At 38.0% G+C, this 14,613-nt stretch overlaps 1 protein-coding gene across 1 annotated transcript in view; it reads left to right on the top strand.

The window, feature by feature from the left end:
* znf326 (zinc finger protein 326) overlaps window positions 1–11,318 on the top strand; it is a 41,010-nt gene extending 29,692 nt beyond the window's left edge. Inside the window, exons 9-13 of the mRNA XM_072574717.1 lie at window positions 1,474–1,621; window positions 3,976–4,078; window positions 7,365–7,495; window positions 8,119–8,214; window positions 10,489–11,318. Coding sequence (XP_072430818.1) covers window positions 1,474–1,621; window positions 3,976–4,078; window positions 7,365–7,495; window positions 8,119–8,214; window positions 10,489–10,638 — 628 coding nt within the window. The 3' untranslated portion in view covers window positions 10,639–11,318. The remainder of the gene's footprint in view (window positions 1–1,473; window positions 1,622–3,975; window positions 4,079–7,364; window positions 7,496–8,118; window positions 8,215–10,488) is intronic.
* The last annotated feature ends 3,295 nt before the right edge of the window (window positions 11,319–14,613 follow it).

Genomic DNA, 14,613 nt, shown 5'->3' with positions numbered 1-14,613 from the left:
CCAGATGCTGGCAGGTGGGATTAGATTGGGTTGGGATATCTGGTCGGCATGGACGGGTTGGATCGAAGGGTCAGTTTCCATGCTGTACACCTCCATGACTCTAGAACTCTATAATAGAGCCTGCTTGATATCAAAGCCAAAAGTTGGCAACATAATTGTCACAGCAGTGTTACAAGTAAAAATATTGATTCAAAGTCTGCAGAGGGATAAAGACAGGTTAGGTGAATGGATAAAAAGGTTGTTCGATGGAATATTATGCCAGAAAAAATGAGGTTGTCCACTTTGGCAGGAAGGATAGAGAAGCTGAATCATGGTGGATGGCGGAACTTGAATTCAGTAAAGAGCAATCTGGAATTTAGGGTCGACTGATTGCCGTGAAACCATTGTCAATTTTTGGAAAAACTGATCTGGTGTACTCGTGTCCTTTAGGGAAGGAAATCTGCAGTCCTTACCTGATCTGGCCGACATGTGACTCCAGAGCCATCGCATTGTGGTTGACTCTCAACTGCCCTCCAAAATGGCCAAGCAAACCACTCAGTTGTATCAATCACTAGAAAGTTACAATAAAGAAATTAAACTGGATGGACCACCTGCAGGGTTTGGAGGGATATGGGCCGGGTGCTGACAGGTGGGACTAGATTGGGTTGGGATATCTGGTCGATATGGGCGGGTTGGACAGAAGGGTCTGTTTCCATGTTGTACATCTCTATGATTCTATAAATGAATTTTTAAAAAATCATTTAGATGGTGAAAGCTGCTGCTGAGACATTTTGGAGCCCTCATGCATGGATCACAAAAAGCTAGCATACACTTTATTCTGGTAATAGGGAAGATAAATTAAACGCTGGCCTTTTTTTTCAAAGGGAATAGCGTACAAAAAGAGGGAAATTTTGTTAAAGTATAAAAGGCAGTATTCAGACCACACCTGGAATACTGTGAATAGTTCTGGACTGTTATCTAAGGAAAGATATACCTTGGAAGCAGCCTCGAGAAGCTTCACTACGTTGATTCTGAGTATGGAGGATTGTCATGGGAGTTTAAAAGAATGAGAGGCATCTTATTGGGCCATACATGATTCTTGGGGGACTTGACAGGGTATATGTGGAAAGATAGTTCTATCTTGTTGGGGAGTCCACAGTCGGTATTATATAAATGAATTTTTTTTAAATGATTCAATGCTGCAACTATTGTCTATTCGAAATTTTCACCTGTGGGTGTAGCTTTGCTTCTACTTTGAAATTCACTAGGCTGACATTCTGATAAAGTTGATTGCTTTTGAAGGGGCATGTTGAAATTACTGAGTTAGATTTAGGCAGACCTGCACCTGACAAGTCTAGAACAGACTGTATTGAAGAACAACAAGTAGAAGAGGCTTTCTCCAATCATTCTACAGCAAATAGTTTCCTATAACACACAATCTTCTGAAATTTGCTGTATGTTCTGCTGCTGAAATCTAACTTCTGTCATTTTTAGGAATGCATTTACATGCTCCCTTTGTAAATTTCGAACCACCGAGGAACAAGAAATTGAGGCTCACCTTGAGACACCTTATCATAAGGAAACTCTCGAGTTTATTGGAAAGAACATTCAGTTTGAAAAAGGAGCTGCTGACTTCCTTCATGTAAGCGATGTTTCTTCTATGACCTTGATTTCAACTTGAAACTGACAGAATATATTTATAAGGTAAAAACAATGACTGCAGATGCTGGAAAGCAAATACTGGATTAGTGGTGCTGGAAGAGCACAGCAGTTCAGGCAGCATCCAACGAGCAGCGAAATCGACATTTCGGGCAAAAGCCCTTCATCAGGAATATATTTATAACTTGGAAAGAACTCTTTCCCAGTCTTTCTTCATACAGAAGTCTACATTGGTCTAACTTGGTATGAAATTTGCTTCCATTATTAATACCTCATTATATTTCATGATATTCATGGTTTGGAAAATCGCAACCAACACAGAAATTGCAATCAACTGGAAACTTGTGTTTTGAAGCACTGCAAATTCAATGCAGTGAATGTCATCATTGATCAGCATTACAGATAAAGTGATGACTATCGTCAACTTGATAAGGATAGGACTATGCAGTTTTATAGCTTTTTATCTTCTACAATGTAAGGAAGTGGGACAGCCAGTTTACAAATCCTCATTGTAATTTCTCAAACTGTTATAGCAGAGAACATGTAAAGCAAGTACTGCAGGTGCTGGAAATTGTGAATAAAAAGAAAATTGCTGGAGAAACTCTTGTCCATCTGGCAGCATTTGTGGATAGAGGAACAGAGTTAACATTTTGTTCACTGCTGTTTGAAGAAGAGTCATATCAAACTGAAAACATTAACTCTGCTTCTGTTTCCACAGATGCCGCCAGACCTGCTGAGTTACTCTGGTATTTTCACTTTTTAATAAAGGCAAATATATGATTGGTTTTAGTGGTTCTGTTTAACGGGTATGTTTGGGCAAGATTATAAAAACACTTCATGGAATCTTTGTCTAGAGAGGCTAGGTGGACCTCTTGTTAACACATCCTCTGAAAACTAGGACATCCATTATTATATTGGTCTTCCACTGCTGCATAAAGGTGTCAGGCTGGATTGCATGCTCTAGTTTCTGGGTGCAAAGTCTTAAATGCGCAATTCTCTGTCTCAGCTAAGAGTGCAACTGATGTGTTGCGATCAATATTTAACACAAGGTCCAAAACTGAATTGACCTATGCATATAAACTTAAAATTGGCATTTCAATGTGATTTCAAGATTACTTCTCATGATTTGTTATAAATTGTTTTTGTAAAAATTATAATAATTATTGCATTCCTAGATCAGTGCATGTAATTTAGTTTTCCTGTAAAATTGTGTTTCTTCAGAAGTGAATAGTTTTTTATTAACTTTAACAGCTTACTTTGTGCTACAAGGCCTTACTGGGCTGCTTGAATACTGATTTAAGTAATTTTGTTTCTTTTGTTAATCAATTGCAGAGATAGTCCAGCCTGTGGCATTCATACCCATACTGCTAAACAGCTCTAGTTTGCTGTGCAAATTGAACCTGTGTATTACTGGATTATTGATCTGTATCCTGTAGGATATTTACAGCAAAGTCTTGAGATCCCTTTCTTTCTTGATCAGTTTTTTTCTAAAATGGGTGTGTAATGTTTTGTTTGTGTGAAATGCAACTTTATCTAAAGTCAAAAATTAGATAGAGAATTAGGATTCTGTTTACGATTTAATTCACAATGGAAAGGTTCCTCATTTGATTGGTATGAGAATAGAATAGTCTGGTATGTAGACTATAAAGATCATTTGTTCATTTATATTGCTTGTATTCTTTTGAGTGTTTGCACAGCTAGTCAGGTACATAGCACAAAATGCTCAATTTCAGTGGTTATTATTTTGAAAACATAGGTTGTGATATAATTCTGAATGATGTGTAAACTATTAATGTATTTGTGTATAATTTGTGCGTGTACGTGTTTGTTTGTGTGTATGACACCGACTTGGTACATTAAGTTCTTGACGTGCTGTTAATGTCGAACACAACAGTACGAGCTATGCTGTAAAAACGGCAATAAGTTGCTGAGATCCTTTTGTGCAGTTGGTGGAGAAATAAGGCTCAGTGTACTGACAGCCACCTCTTTGAGTGACTTAAAACATATAGTATTCACTTGAATAGACGTGAGGCCTTTAACATCAAGAGGAAGATTTCTGCTATTTAATATCACCTTAAATCATGAAGTGAAAACTGCACTCACACTGTTCTGAATTCCCAGAGTTAGGTGACATCAGCCAAATGGTTTGTATTTTCACCTGAATTCTTCTTCAGATTTTTTGCTTTTAGTACTGCCTGTTGGTCATAAAACTTAATTTCAATCGCATTTTATACATTTTGAACGAAACCCTTACTCCTTGCAAAATCTGCTTAGAATTTACTTTTGTGATCTTTTAACAAGACTTTGATTATCTTCTCAAAAATATAATTTATTTAGGCATCGATGGTCAATAAGAATAAGAAGATTGCTGCTCGTAAGCAGCTTCAACAGCAGGAGCAAAAGGAGCCCGCGCAGAAACTTGCAAAGGATATTTTAATGGGTTGGTTATGTATTGATATATTATAAATCCGATATGTTTTAAATTAGTTTTCTGTATTGTGACGTAGTTACATAAATTGCTGTCTGTTAGCTATTATAGACCACCATATAATTATACCACATACTCATTATTGCGATGTTTTGTATTTAATGAAAAGGCTGTAGTATACACAGTAGTTCTCAATCTATCATTTCCCTTTCAAAATATTTATTAAAAATTGAGTAGAGAATGAATATTCTGATAATTAAAGTTTTTTGGTAATTTACATGTCGAAAGAGATTCTTTGAAGACAGGCTTGTGTAATATAAAACGAATGGCTGCAAAGTATCCTTACGCAATGAGTAATGGCAGATTTGGATATGTGAGTTTGTGTAACGTCATCTAAAACTTTAATTTAAAAAATGTAGTGAATAGTTCGGCCTTCATTCAGATCTTAATGGGAAACCACCGGTCACTTTCTTTCTGTTAGAAATTCGGAATAATCACCTAACCAAGTCCATAATTTGTCTTCAGTTTCATGAATTTTACTATTAGCTAATGCCTTTTATATGCAACCTTACGCAAATCCTTCTAGAAACCCATTTTCATAATAAAGTATGTATATGGTGGTACTTCGTGATGATCATTAATTTCTTTACAATTACATTTGTATCCAATATTCATTGACTAGTGGATAAGGTACATAGAAAATGCAAGCAACTGTGGGCCACTTGGCCCATCAAACTAGTTCCACATTCAACATGAGCATGGCTGATGTCTTTCAATGTCATACACTTGTTCTCTGTTTATGCTCTTAGATTTCTAGAGGCTAGAAGTGTCTATTTATGAATATATTCAGTGTCTTGGCTTGCATTCAGACCTGTCTGTGTTTTGTGTGTTTCAGTGAGATCCCCACTCATCCCCTCTAAACTCCATTAAATACAGTTAACCCAAAATCTCCTGTCACCCCAGGATTCAGTCTTGTGGGAAATTTGCTGTCATCCCTGTATGGCAAATATATTTTTTCTTAGGTCAGGAGACCAAATCTGCATACAAAATTACAGGTGTAGTCACACTATATGGCACTGAATAACAGTCATGTGAAAAGCAGGCCATTCGTCCCATCAAGTCCACAGAGACTCTCTGAAGAGCATCCCACCCAGACCAACTCCATTTCTGTAACCCTGCATTTGCCATGGCTAATCTCTTTGGGCACGATTTGGAGATGCCGGTGTTGGACTGGGGTGTACAAAGTTAAAAAAACCACATCAGGTTATAGTCCAACAGGTGTATCTGGAAGCAGTAGTTTTCGGAGCATTGAAGCTGTAGTAGGTTTCTATATATAGTTGCCTGTGGCTGGAATTGAACCTGGGTTCCTGACACTCTGAACAGCAGTGCTAACCATTGCTGTCGCAAGCACTAATCCCTTTGATACCCCATTTATCATCTCCTTTCACTCTGCAAATGACTCATTTGTTCCAGCAGTTTCTTGTCTGCTAATTAATTCTCAAACCATCCCAGTATGTTATCGCCAATCTTTTATGCTTTGGTTTTGCATACTTCTTTTTTGGAACGTCATCAGAAGCTGGTTCTCTCATCTGTTCTACTAGACACATTCTCAAAAAGCTGCAGTAAGTTTATCAAGTACAATTGCTGCATAATTAAACTTTTTGTAATCTCATTGATATTTTTGGTGTCTTGTTCGAACATCCGTACAGGTTCCACCATTTTCCCATTTATAGTCTAACTGGTGTGTAATTCCCTGTTTACTGCCTCCGTTTTTAAATAGGAGGTTTGCATTTGCTGTCTTTCATCTGGAACTGGTCTGGAATTCACCAAATTTTGGACAATGGTAACCAACATGTCCACTAAGTTCACGGTCATCTTATTTCGTACCCTGGACTGTTTATTATCAGGATTTATCAGCTTTCATCCCATTAATTTCCCAGCTTTTCATTCTTACTAATAATATATTTCAGTTTCTACTTCCCAATAGACCTTGCATTCTCCTTTTTATTTCTTGTAATAAATTAACAAGTGCATTGCACCCAGTTTTCATGAGATTATTTAGCTTATTTATGCTTTACCAGGTCGGTTTTGCATGATTCAATTTTCAAATGTGCAAAATAGCAGAACAGTATACTTTCCCTAGCATTCCTGGAAATAGCTTCTGTGAAGACAGAACTAAAACAGTTTAATTGCTCTGCCATTTACTCATCTCTTTTTATCACATTTCCCATTTCAGACTGCAGCGAGCCTGCATTTGTCTGGGTTAACATTTTCACATGCATATAGAAGCTCTTAGTGTGCTTTTATATTCCTTGCAAACTTACTCTTGTATTCCTTTTTTTTTGTCCGTCCTCATTTAATCTCTTGGTTCTCCTTTGAATTATAAACCTCAGACTTGCTACTTGTTCTAGAAATTGTGTATGATGACTCTTTGGATATAACTCTATCCTTGATTTCTTTTGGTAGTCATGGTTGGCTAACTTCTGATATATTCCTTTTGGATAACTAAATGTGTAACTGTTGCAGTACATGCTTCTGTTATTTAAATTTCAGTCATTACCTGTCCACTGTCGTACCTTTCAACAATATTATTGTGTGTCGCAATCAATTCACCACTCATATCTTCATAGTTTCCTTTGTTCAGATTTAGTTTTGGTTTGTATTATTTTGCTTTCTATCCTCATGAAAAATTCTAACATATGGTTACTTAGACCTAAAAGACCTCCTGCAGCAAGGTTGCAGTATTAACCCCTTTTCGTTGTCCCAGCCACATTTAGAATAGCCTGCTCCCTCGGTTTTTCAAAAGTCTAGTCAAAACAAAATCTTGTGTATGCTCCAGGAATTAGTTGCACGTTACTGTTAATGTGTTTTGCCCTGTTGTGTGCACATTAAATGCACAAGAATGTTTACGTGATATAAAACTATATATATGCCATCAAATGAAATGCTGAAGGATAATGCAATATTTACTCGGGATATTGATTTTATAGTAGCAATGAAGTCAGACTTGCTTCAGAAGTGGTTTTTCAGTCTGCATATGCAGTGTTTTATCATGAATTTTGCACATTTTAAAGTTCCATTGTGCAAAACTGAACTGGTTAATCAAAAGTAAAATGATATGAGGGCTTTTATTTATGAATTATAATTCATCCATTTATGAATTATAAATAGGAAAAAGCACAGTTTTATGTCATTGGGCTGAATTCTTCAAATGAAAATGAATCACAATAGGAATCATTTACAAGCATCTTTTTTTTTTAAATAAGACTAAAGAAAATGCTTTTCTTTTGGTTTATAGGAGTTGCTCCAGATGACCAAATGAAGAAGGTTGAAGCTGTTCAGTGTGCAGTATGCAATACTTATATTCCTTTCCTATTTCATTCTGTACAACAGCATTTGAAGTCCAATGAACACACCAACAGCAAGAAGGTATGTTATTTATTCTGAAAGCTCCTACAGATAAGTATTTGACGACTCCATTGTTAAGTTTAGAGTCTGTAAAAACATCTCAAGAATTTTAAAAACTGAATGAAATTGCACATTGGATTAATTTACAAATAAATATTTATTTTGTGGTCTATATTCTAGTTTTGAAGTAACCAATAGCCAGTTACACTTGTCTTTAGTATTTAACATGTCTCAGTAAGCAAGGAGACGTGCCAGTTGCAAAGATGAATCAAGAGGGTGAATGGAAAAGCAGAGTATGGGCTTAGCTAGAGAGTTAGAGTTGTCACATGATTTTGGGGGTTCTGGTAAGCAATGGAAAGAATTGTGAATGAGACGATTTAGAAAGTAATACATTGCAATGCAAGAAGTCAATAATATTTGCAGAGATTGATGTGACCAACAATGGGCCTTACTTTGGTGTCAGAAATTGATATAAAGGAAGCTGGTATCATTTAAACAGTGAATCCAAAAGTGCTTTAAGAGTATAAAAGCTTCTTGTTCTTAATAGGCTTTGTTTACGCAAGGATCATTTAAGCTTTGAGATGGTAAACTTACTTGTACCATTGAACATGTTTTTGTCTTTTGTGTTGCTGCTCACTTTCCAGAATTACCATGACCAAGTCAGAAGGGAAAGTCTCCTCACAGCCAGCAGCATGCTGAACAACCCAACTGTGAAAGCTAAATTTGATATGTTCTTGAAGGTAAGGTTGAATAATGCAAGTAGGAAAATCAGTGGATTTAAATAATGGTTTGTAGGAAAGGAAGTGATATTAACAGGACACCTTGCAGTCTAAGGATAAGGAAGCAGCATGGTGTTGTGAAAAAAGTGGTTGAAAAAGTGTTACAGTAGGACTTGGACATAAGAATGCTCTTTGTGGTCCTTATAAACCTTCTGTTGTGTAATTGGTGACTTCTGTAGGGAAAATGGACTCCCCATTTGTTAGCCAGGTTTCTGCTAAAGTATTAATAGACTGGCTAAAAGTAGACAATCAAAGCTTTTTATCTAGGGTAGACAGGTAGAGGCTGGAAAAATACAGGAAGCCAGGCAGCATCAGGAGGTGCAGAAATCAACATTTTGGGTGTAACCCTTCTTTAGGACTGGGGGTGGGTCAGGAGGCAGAGAAGTCAATGTTTTGGGTGTAACCCTTCTACAGTACTGGGGGTGGCTTTTCACTATTGCCTCACAGCCCCAGGGACCCGGGTTCGATTCCACCCTCTGTCAACTGTCTGTGTGAAGTTTGCACATTCTCCCTGTGTCTGCATGGGTTTCCTCTGGGTGCTCCAGTTACCACCCACAGCCCAAAGATGTGCAGATTAGGGTGGATTGGCCAAGCTAAATTACCCATAGTGTTCGGGGATACGTAGGTTGGGTGCATTCGTCAGGTATAAATGTGGAGTGATAGGGTAGGGGGAATGAGCCTGGGTGGTTACTCTTCAGAGGGTTGGTGGGATCAAATGGCCTGTTTCCACACTGTAGGGATTCCTTGATTAAACCTTTCAGGGCAAATCACAAAAATGTCAATTCAAGTGGAAAATTAGCATTCATACAGCATGAGAGGAGATTGCTGATCAATTGGCAATTGCCCTGGAGAATGCTCAATTAATGTTAATTGAAATTTTCATTTAAATTTTAAACTAGACAGATTGACTCTGATTAGTCAGGCTGTTGCCCTGAGGAATGAACCAGTGAATGACTGTTGAGTTGAAACAGGCACAGTGGATTTCCCTGTTGTTTCTGTCTGAAACAGTAGAGCCCTGTATATTCATATATGTAGCTTCCAACATGCACAAGTGTGCGAGCCCAACTGACTATTCTGAATTGGTTGTTAGTAAAAGTTTTCTTACAATCAAAATTGTGCAATAATTGTCCCATTGTAGAATCACATCTAATGTTGGATGCTTGATTTTTGCTAGCACAGTTTGATTAGATAAGGCTACTACCTTGCTTGTTGTGAACACCTGAATGATGATAACATCCATCGGTCTTTGGGATGTCTGGTCTATGTACCTGGTATCTCATGGTACTGTATTTCACGTACAATATTCATTTGTGTGGTAGGTAGAATGCTTTGTTGACTTGACAGCAGCATCCTGTTAGTGGTCAGTGCCACTGGTACTCCTGTGGCATAGTAGCAGTTTGAAACAACTACCCCCATCTGTTACTCAAACTTCAGAGGTACCTTACTCTTCCAGGGTAATGAGGTAGACAAAGCATTTCTCAGGACCTATATGACCATACAGTCTTTCACGAATAGACAGCAAGGAATGATCTGATTAAAATTATCATTATTTTGCAGGTTGAGAAATTGGTCAGGGTGTCCCTTACTACTGTCTTAGCACAGGCCTTTAGTGGCCAGTATACACTTTGGGATTCCTACAGTTCCACATGCAATGAGATTGGTTTTATCAGCAATCTCATAATAGAGCCCCAAGTCATGCAGGCTTGATATTGGATAGCATCAAAGCTATCCTGTGCATTCATGGTTACCCTGATCCAACCAGCCTGGATGTGCAAAACCTCTGAATAGTGTCACCCAATAGGAAACATTCTGTGTCCAGTCTGTATAAAAATCTTTCTGACTTTTTAAGATGTCTATTGGGCCGCCCATCAACCATTTTTCAAGAGAAGACTGATTCGGCCTGTTAACCTTTTCCTGATACCCATAGCCACTATTACCATCCTTGTAAATTTTCTCTGTATTGCCTCTATTTTATAATATGGTGACTAGAATGACCTGCAGTACTAATAGTGTGAAGTGTAGTCTAACCAAGGTCCATACAGTTTAACATAACCTCCCTGCTATTCAATTCTGTTCCTCTGGACATAATCTTATTGCTTGGTTTGCTTTTCTGTGATGCAATTTTGAGTGATTTGATGCATTTATTTTGTGAGGTCTAATTTGTTCCCCTGCATAAAATAATTTTATAAACAAATAATTTGTGTATTCATCATTGGATTTCTTGCTTGCGTACAGGGTGAAAACCCGTTTGAAAATCCTCAGGAACAACAACAACAGCAGCAGCAGCAGCAACAACAAGATCTGCAAGAGCAACCAATAGAGGAAGCATCAGAACAAGAAGAGTTGAGAATAGAGGAAGGAGCAAGTGAACCAGTTGATCAATAGCATCTCCAAAGTGGGCATGGAATAGTTCGATCAATTCTGAATCTGTAAAAAAAAAAATACAGCAGTAATGAATAAGATATATTTACTTTGCATTTATCTTAAAGCACTGTTGTGGTGGCTTAATATTCCTTGGCTGATTGTAACAAAAATGCTTTTCTCAACCTGTGTAGTAGCGTTTTTGTTAACAAGATAGTGATAGCAGTCCTTGAATAACCATGTAGTAATGCAGACGATATATAAATTACTGTAAGTACTAAACAAATCTTAAGACTAAGTAATGAATGACTTGGTCAAAAAGAAACAGTTGTAATAGAGGCCGAATGTGTTCACTGGGGCTTTGAGTTCTAGAATCCTGAACAATCTCCATTTTTTTTTAAGAAAGCTTTTTATGCATCTTAATATGTATGCTGTTTAGAACTTTGTAGTGTTCGATAACTCGGCGCTTATTGGTAGCATTGTTTGGAAAGGTAACAGTACTGTCATTTTTCTCAGACATTTATAATGTTGCAAATAATTAGAAAACAGTTGTGACTAGTTTGATACGCAAATACTAGTTTGTGTTGAAAAGTTTTGCTTGGTTATCTGTAATGTAAAGTCAAAGTCTGACTTCATCTTTTCATTGTTATCCTATGTATATCTTTGTATGCTACTAATAGCAATAAAAAGTTTTAGATCTGTAATTTGTTGACAATGTGCTGTGTTAAATATTTGACCGTTGCATGAGCAGTTATTCTATTATGCAAAATTGGAGAGATTGTTGGTGTGACGTGCAAAGCCTGAGCAGTCTTCAAGTATAGATTGATCAGGGAGAGTCTCGTGCCTTATGCAACAGTAGGTAGTGGAGTCTTAAAGGATTTAGCAATAACAGCTTCTTCAAGCAGCTAATGAGGTACATTGCAAGAGAATATATGTAAACTCTAATTTTGGAGATTTTAGACTAAGTGAAAAATTATTTTATTGGGTGCACAATGGAAGTGTGGATGAAGGGAACTATATTCTTGATTAAGGATAAATCCTACTCCTCTGGAATCTGTTCTTCATATTTTATTTTCCATCATATAACATGAATGAAGGGAGAGATGAGTCTAAAACGTAACAACAGTTTTGGATAAGGTTAAAGGATCTAATCAAGCAATTTGTCAAGCAGTGTTAGTGTGTTTGATAATAATAATCAGGCATTAGCAACGACCACCACACCAGGGAAAAACTAATAAAACATTGAAAGGTGGTTTATCTGAATAATAAAACATTTGAAACAAGTAGCTTAATTAATGGAGCTATTAGAATAAATGCTTTAGTCTAGTATCCAATATTGGGCTGTGGCTGAGGATGAACTAAGATTAGGGATACATATTCTAGGTTGCTTTTAGAAAAAAATTAGCTGAACAGAAGAGGTGGTGAAGTAATCCTGGTTATGAAAACTAATTTCAAGGCAATAGGGAGAAAAGATCTTGGCCTTGGAAAAAAATAGCACGTAGTATGAATATAGGTAGAGCTAAAATAATAAAATATTGGGGCATGGGCAGTGTAGTTTAAGAGCTCCTGAACAGTGTTTCATTTTGGATGAGTGCAAATCAGATGCCCATGTAACAAGGGTAATGCAGTACTTATGAAGACTAAACAAGTTAAATTGACAGCCGTAACTTGAAGGGTATGTTCTCAGAGTACAATTGAGACCTATTTTCTAAAACAACATGAAGTGACAACTCGATTTTTTTTTGTGCAATTTTGGGCCCAATAATTCAGGAAGGATGTATTGACCCTGAGCATGTTCAGAGGAGATTCACGAGAATGGTCCCAGAAATGAAAAGCTTAACGTATGAAAAATGTTTGAAGACTGGGTTTATGATTAGAGTTTAGAAAGATGATGGGGGTTCGAATTGAAACATACAGAATATCGTATGGCCTGGACAGATGTTTCCATTGGGAGGAGAGACTAGGAACCAAGGACACCACTTTAGAGTAAAGGGAAGACATCTTACAACAGAGATATGGAGAAATGTCTTCAGCCAGAGGTAAGTCTATGGAATTCATTGCCACAGAAAGCTGTAGAGGCCAGGTGATTGAGTATATTTAAGACAGATCACTAGGTTCTTGTATATCTAGGGTAACGGGGGAAAATGTGGGAGTATGGGGTCGAGAAACTTACCACCCATGATTGAAAGACGAAGCAGACTTTATGGTCTGAATGACCTAATTTCTGCTATGTCTTATGGTTTTATTTAATTAGGCAACCAAGGGGGTGAGATGGTTAATTTCTATACTTGATTGTAACTCATCAGATGAAATGCTTATCAATCCTTCTATTACCTTTAGATCGAGGTTTGATCACTCCAGTACTTATCTCTGGCATTCTGCCCTGCGCCCTACACAAATTTAAAGCCAGGGTAATACTTTGACAAAATAGCAGCATGTGACCAAAGGATCCCCAGGAATTGACAGTTGTGGTATGCTTTGTCAGTGAGTCTATATGTAGAAAGTATCAAGCAAGAAATGTGAAAGAGTAAACAGTCACTTTATGTTCTGTTGTTACTTTGATGGAATATCTGATATACCTGCAGCATTGCCAAAACGTGAATAATTGAACAGTTTGTCCAGGCCGAGCTTCACTGCTTTCTCCAAATCCGTTCCGCCTTTGTCTCAACCCAATGTAAGTTTATGTATGTCACATCATCATAATTCTGAAATGAGAGTAAAAAATGTCAATGTATGATATAACTGAACTCTCACCAAAGTACATCAATGCTGAGAGAACTGTCCCAAGTCCAGGTGTGGAAGAGTCTCCATGTTCTGGAGGGACTGAGCCTGAAACAGAGTTTGAAGTTTTTGATGGGATTCCTGACAGCGGCACTTCCTGACTGATTCCCTTTCTCTCACTCTTTCATCTTCCATGTTGTCATGTTTGACTCGCCTTGCTCCTTCCCTTTGGGTTTTCAATAGCAACATTTAGAGAATGTTATTGAAATCCTTCTACATTGAGCCAATGTTAATGACCACATGTCCCTGTGTTGTGTAGCTCACTATGTTTAACACATTATTTAAACAGAGAAATGCCTTGGGGAATGAGGGATGGGCAACAAAGTTTAGTCATGCCAGTGACACCTTCATTGAATGAAAGGGTAAAAACACCATTACTTACACCCTGCTGAATTGGGGCAGGTGATGGCCTCACAGGATTGATCACCAGGCTATTAATCCAGAGACCCAGGTCATGGTCTGGGGAACTGGACTTTATTGGTCAGAGCAGAGTATAGGAGTTGGGAGATCATGTTGCAGCTGTACAGGACATTGATTAGGACATTGTTGGAATATTGCGTGCAATTCTGGTCTCCTTCCTATCAGAAAGATGTTGTGAATCCTAATAGGGTTCAGAAAATATTTACAAGGATGTTGCCAGGGTTGGAGGATTTGAGCTATAGGGAGAGGTTGAAAAGGCTGGGGCTGTTTTCCCTGGAGCGTCAGAGGTTGAGGGGTGACCTTATAGAGGTTTATAAAATCATGTGGGGCATGGATAGGATAAATAGGCAAAAGTCTTTTCCCTGGGGTGGGGGGTCTAGAACTAAAGGGCATGGGTTTAGGGCGAGAGGGGAAAGATATGAAAGAGACCTAAAGGGGAACTTCTTCATGCAGAAGGTGGTATGTATTTGGAATGAGCTGCCAGAGGAAATGGTGGAGACTAGTACAATTGTAATATTTAAAAGGCATTTGGGTGGGTATATGAATAGCAAGGGTTTGGAAGGATATGGGCCGGGTGCTGGCAGGTGGGACTAGATTAGGTTGGGATATCTGGTCGGCATGGACGAGTTGGACCGAAGGGTCTGTTTCCATGCTGTACATCTCTGTGACTCTATGACTCACCCCACTCTTATGCTTGCAGACCTACATTGGTTCTGCAGTGCCTTAATTTAAAGATTTGTACCATTGTTTTCAGGTGCCTTCCTGGTCTCCCTTGTCCTACTGCCCTACAGTGCTTCA

The sequence above is a fragment of the Chiloscyllium punctatum genome, chromosome 7, assembly GCF_047496795.1.
Source record: "Chiloscyllium punctatum isolate Juve2018m chromosome 7, sChiPun1.3, whole genome shotgun sequence".
NCBI lineage: Eukaryota > Metazoa > Chordata > Chondrichthyes > Orectolobiformes > Hemiscylliidae > Chiloscyllium > Chiloscyllium punctatum.
Note: the sequence above shows the minus strand (reverse complement) of the source record. Positions and strands in the feature narration are given on the sequence as shown.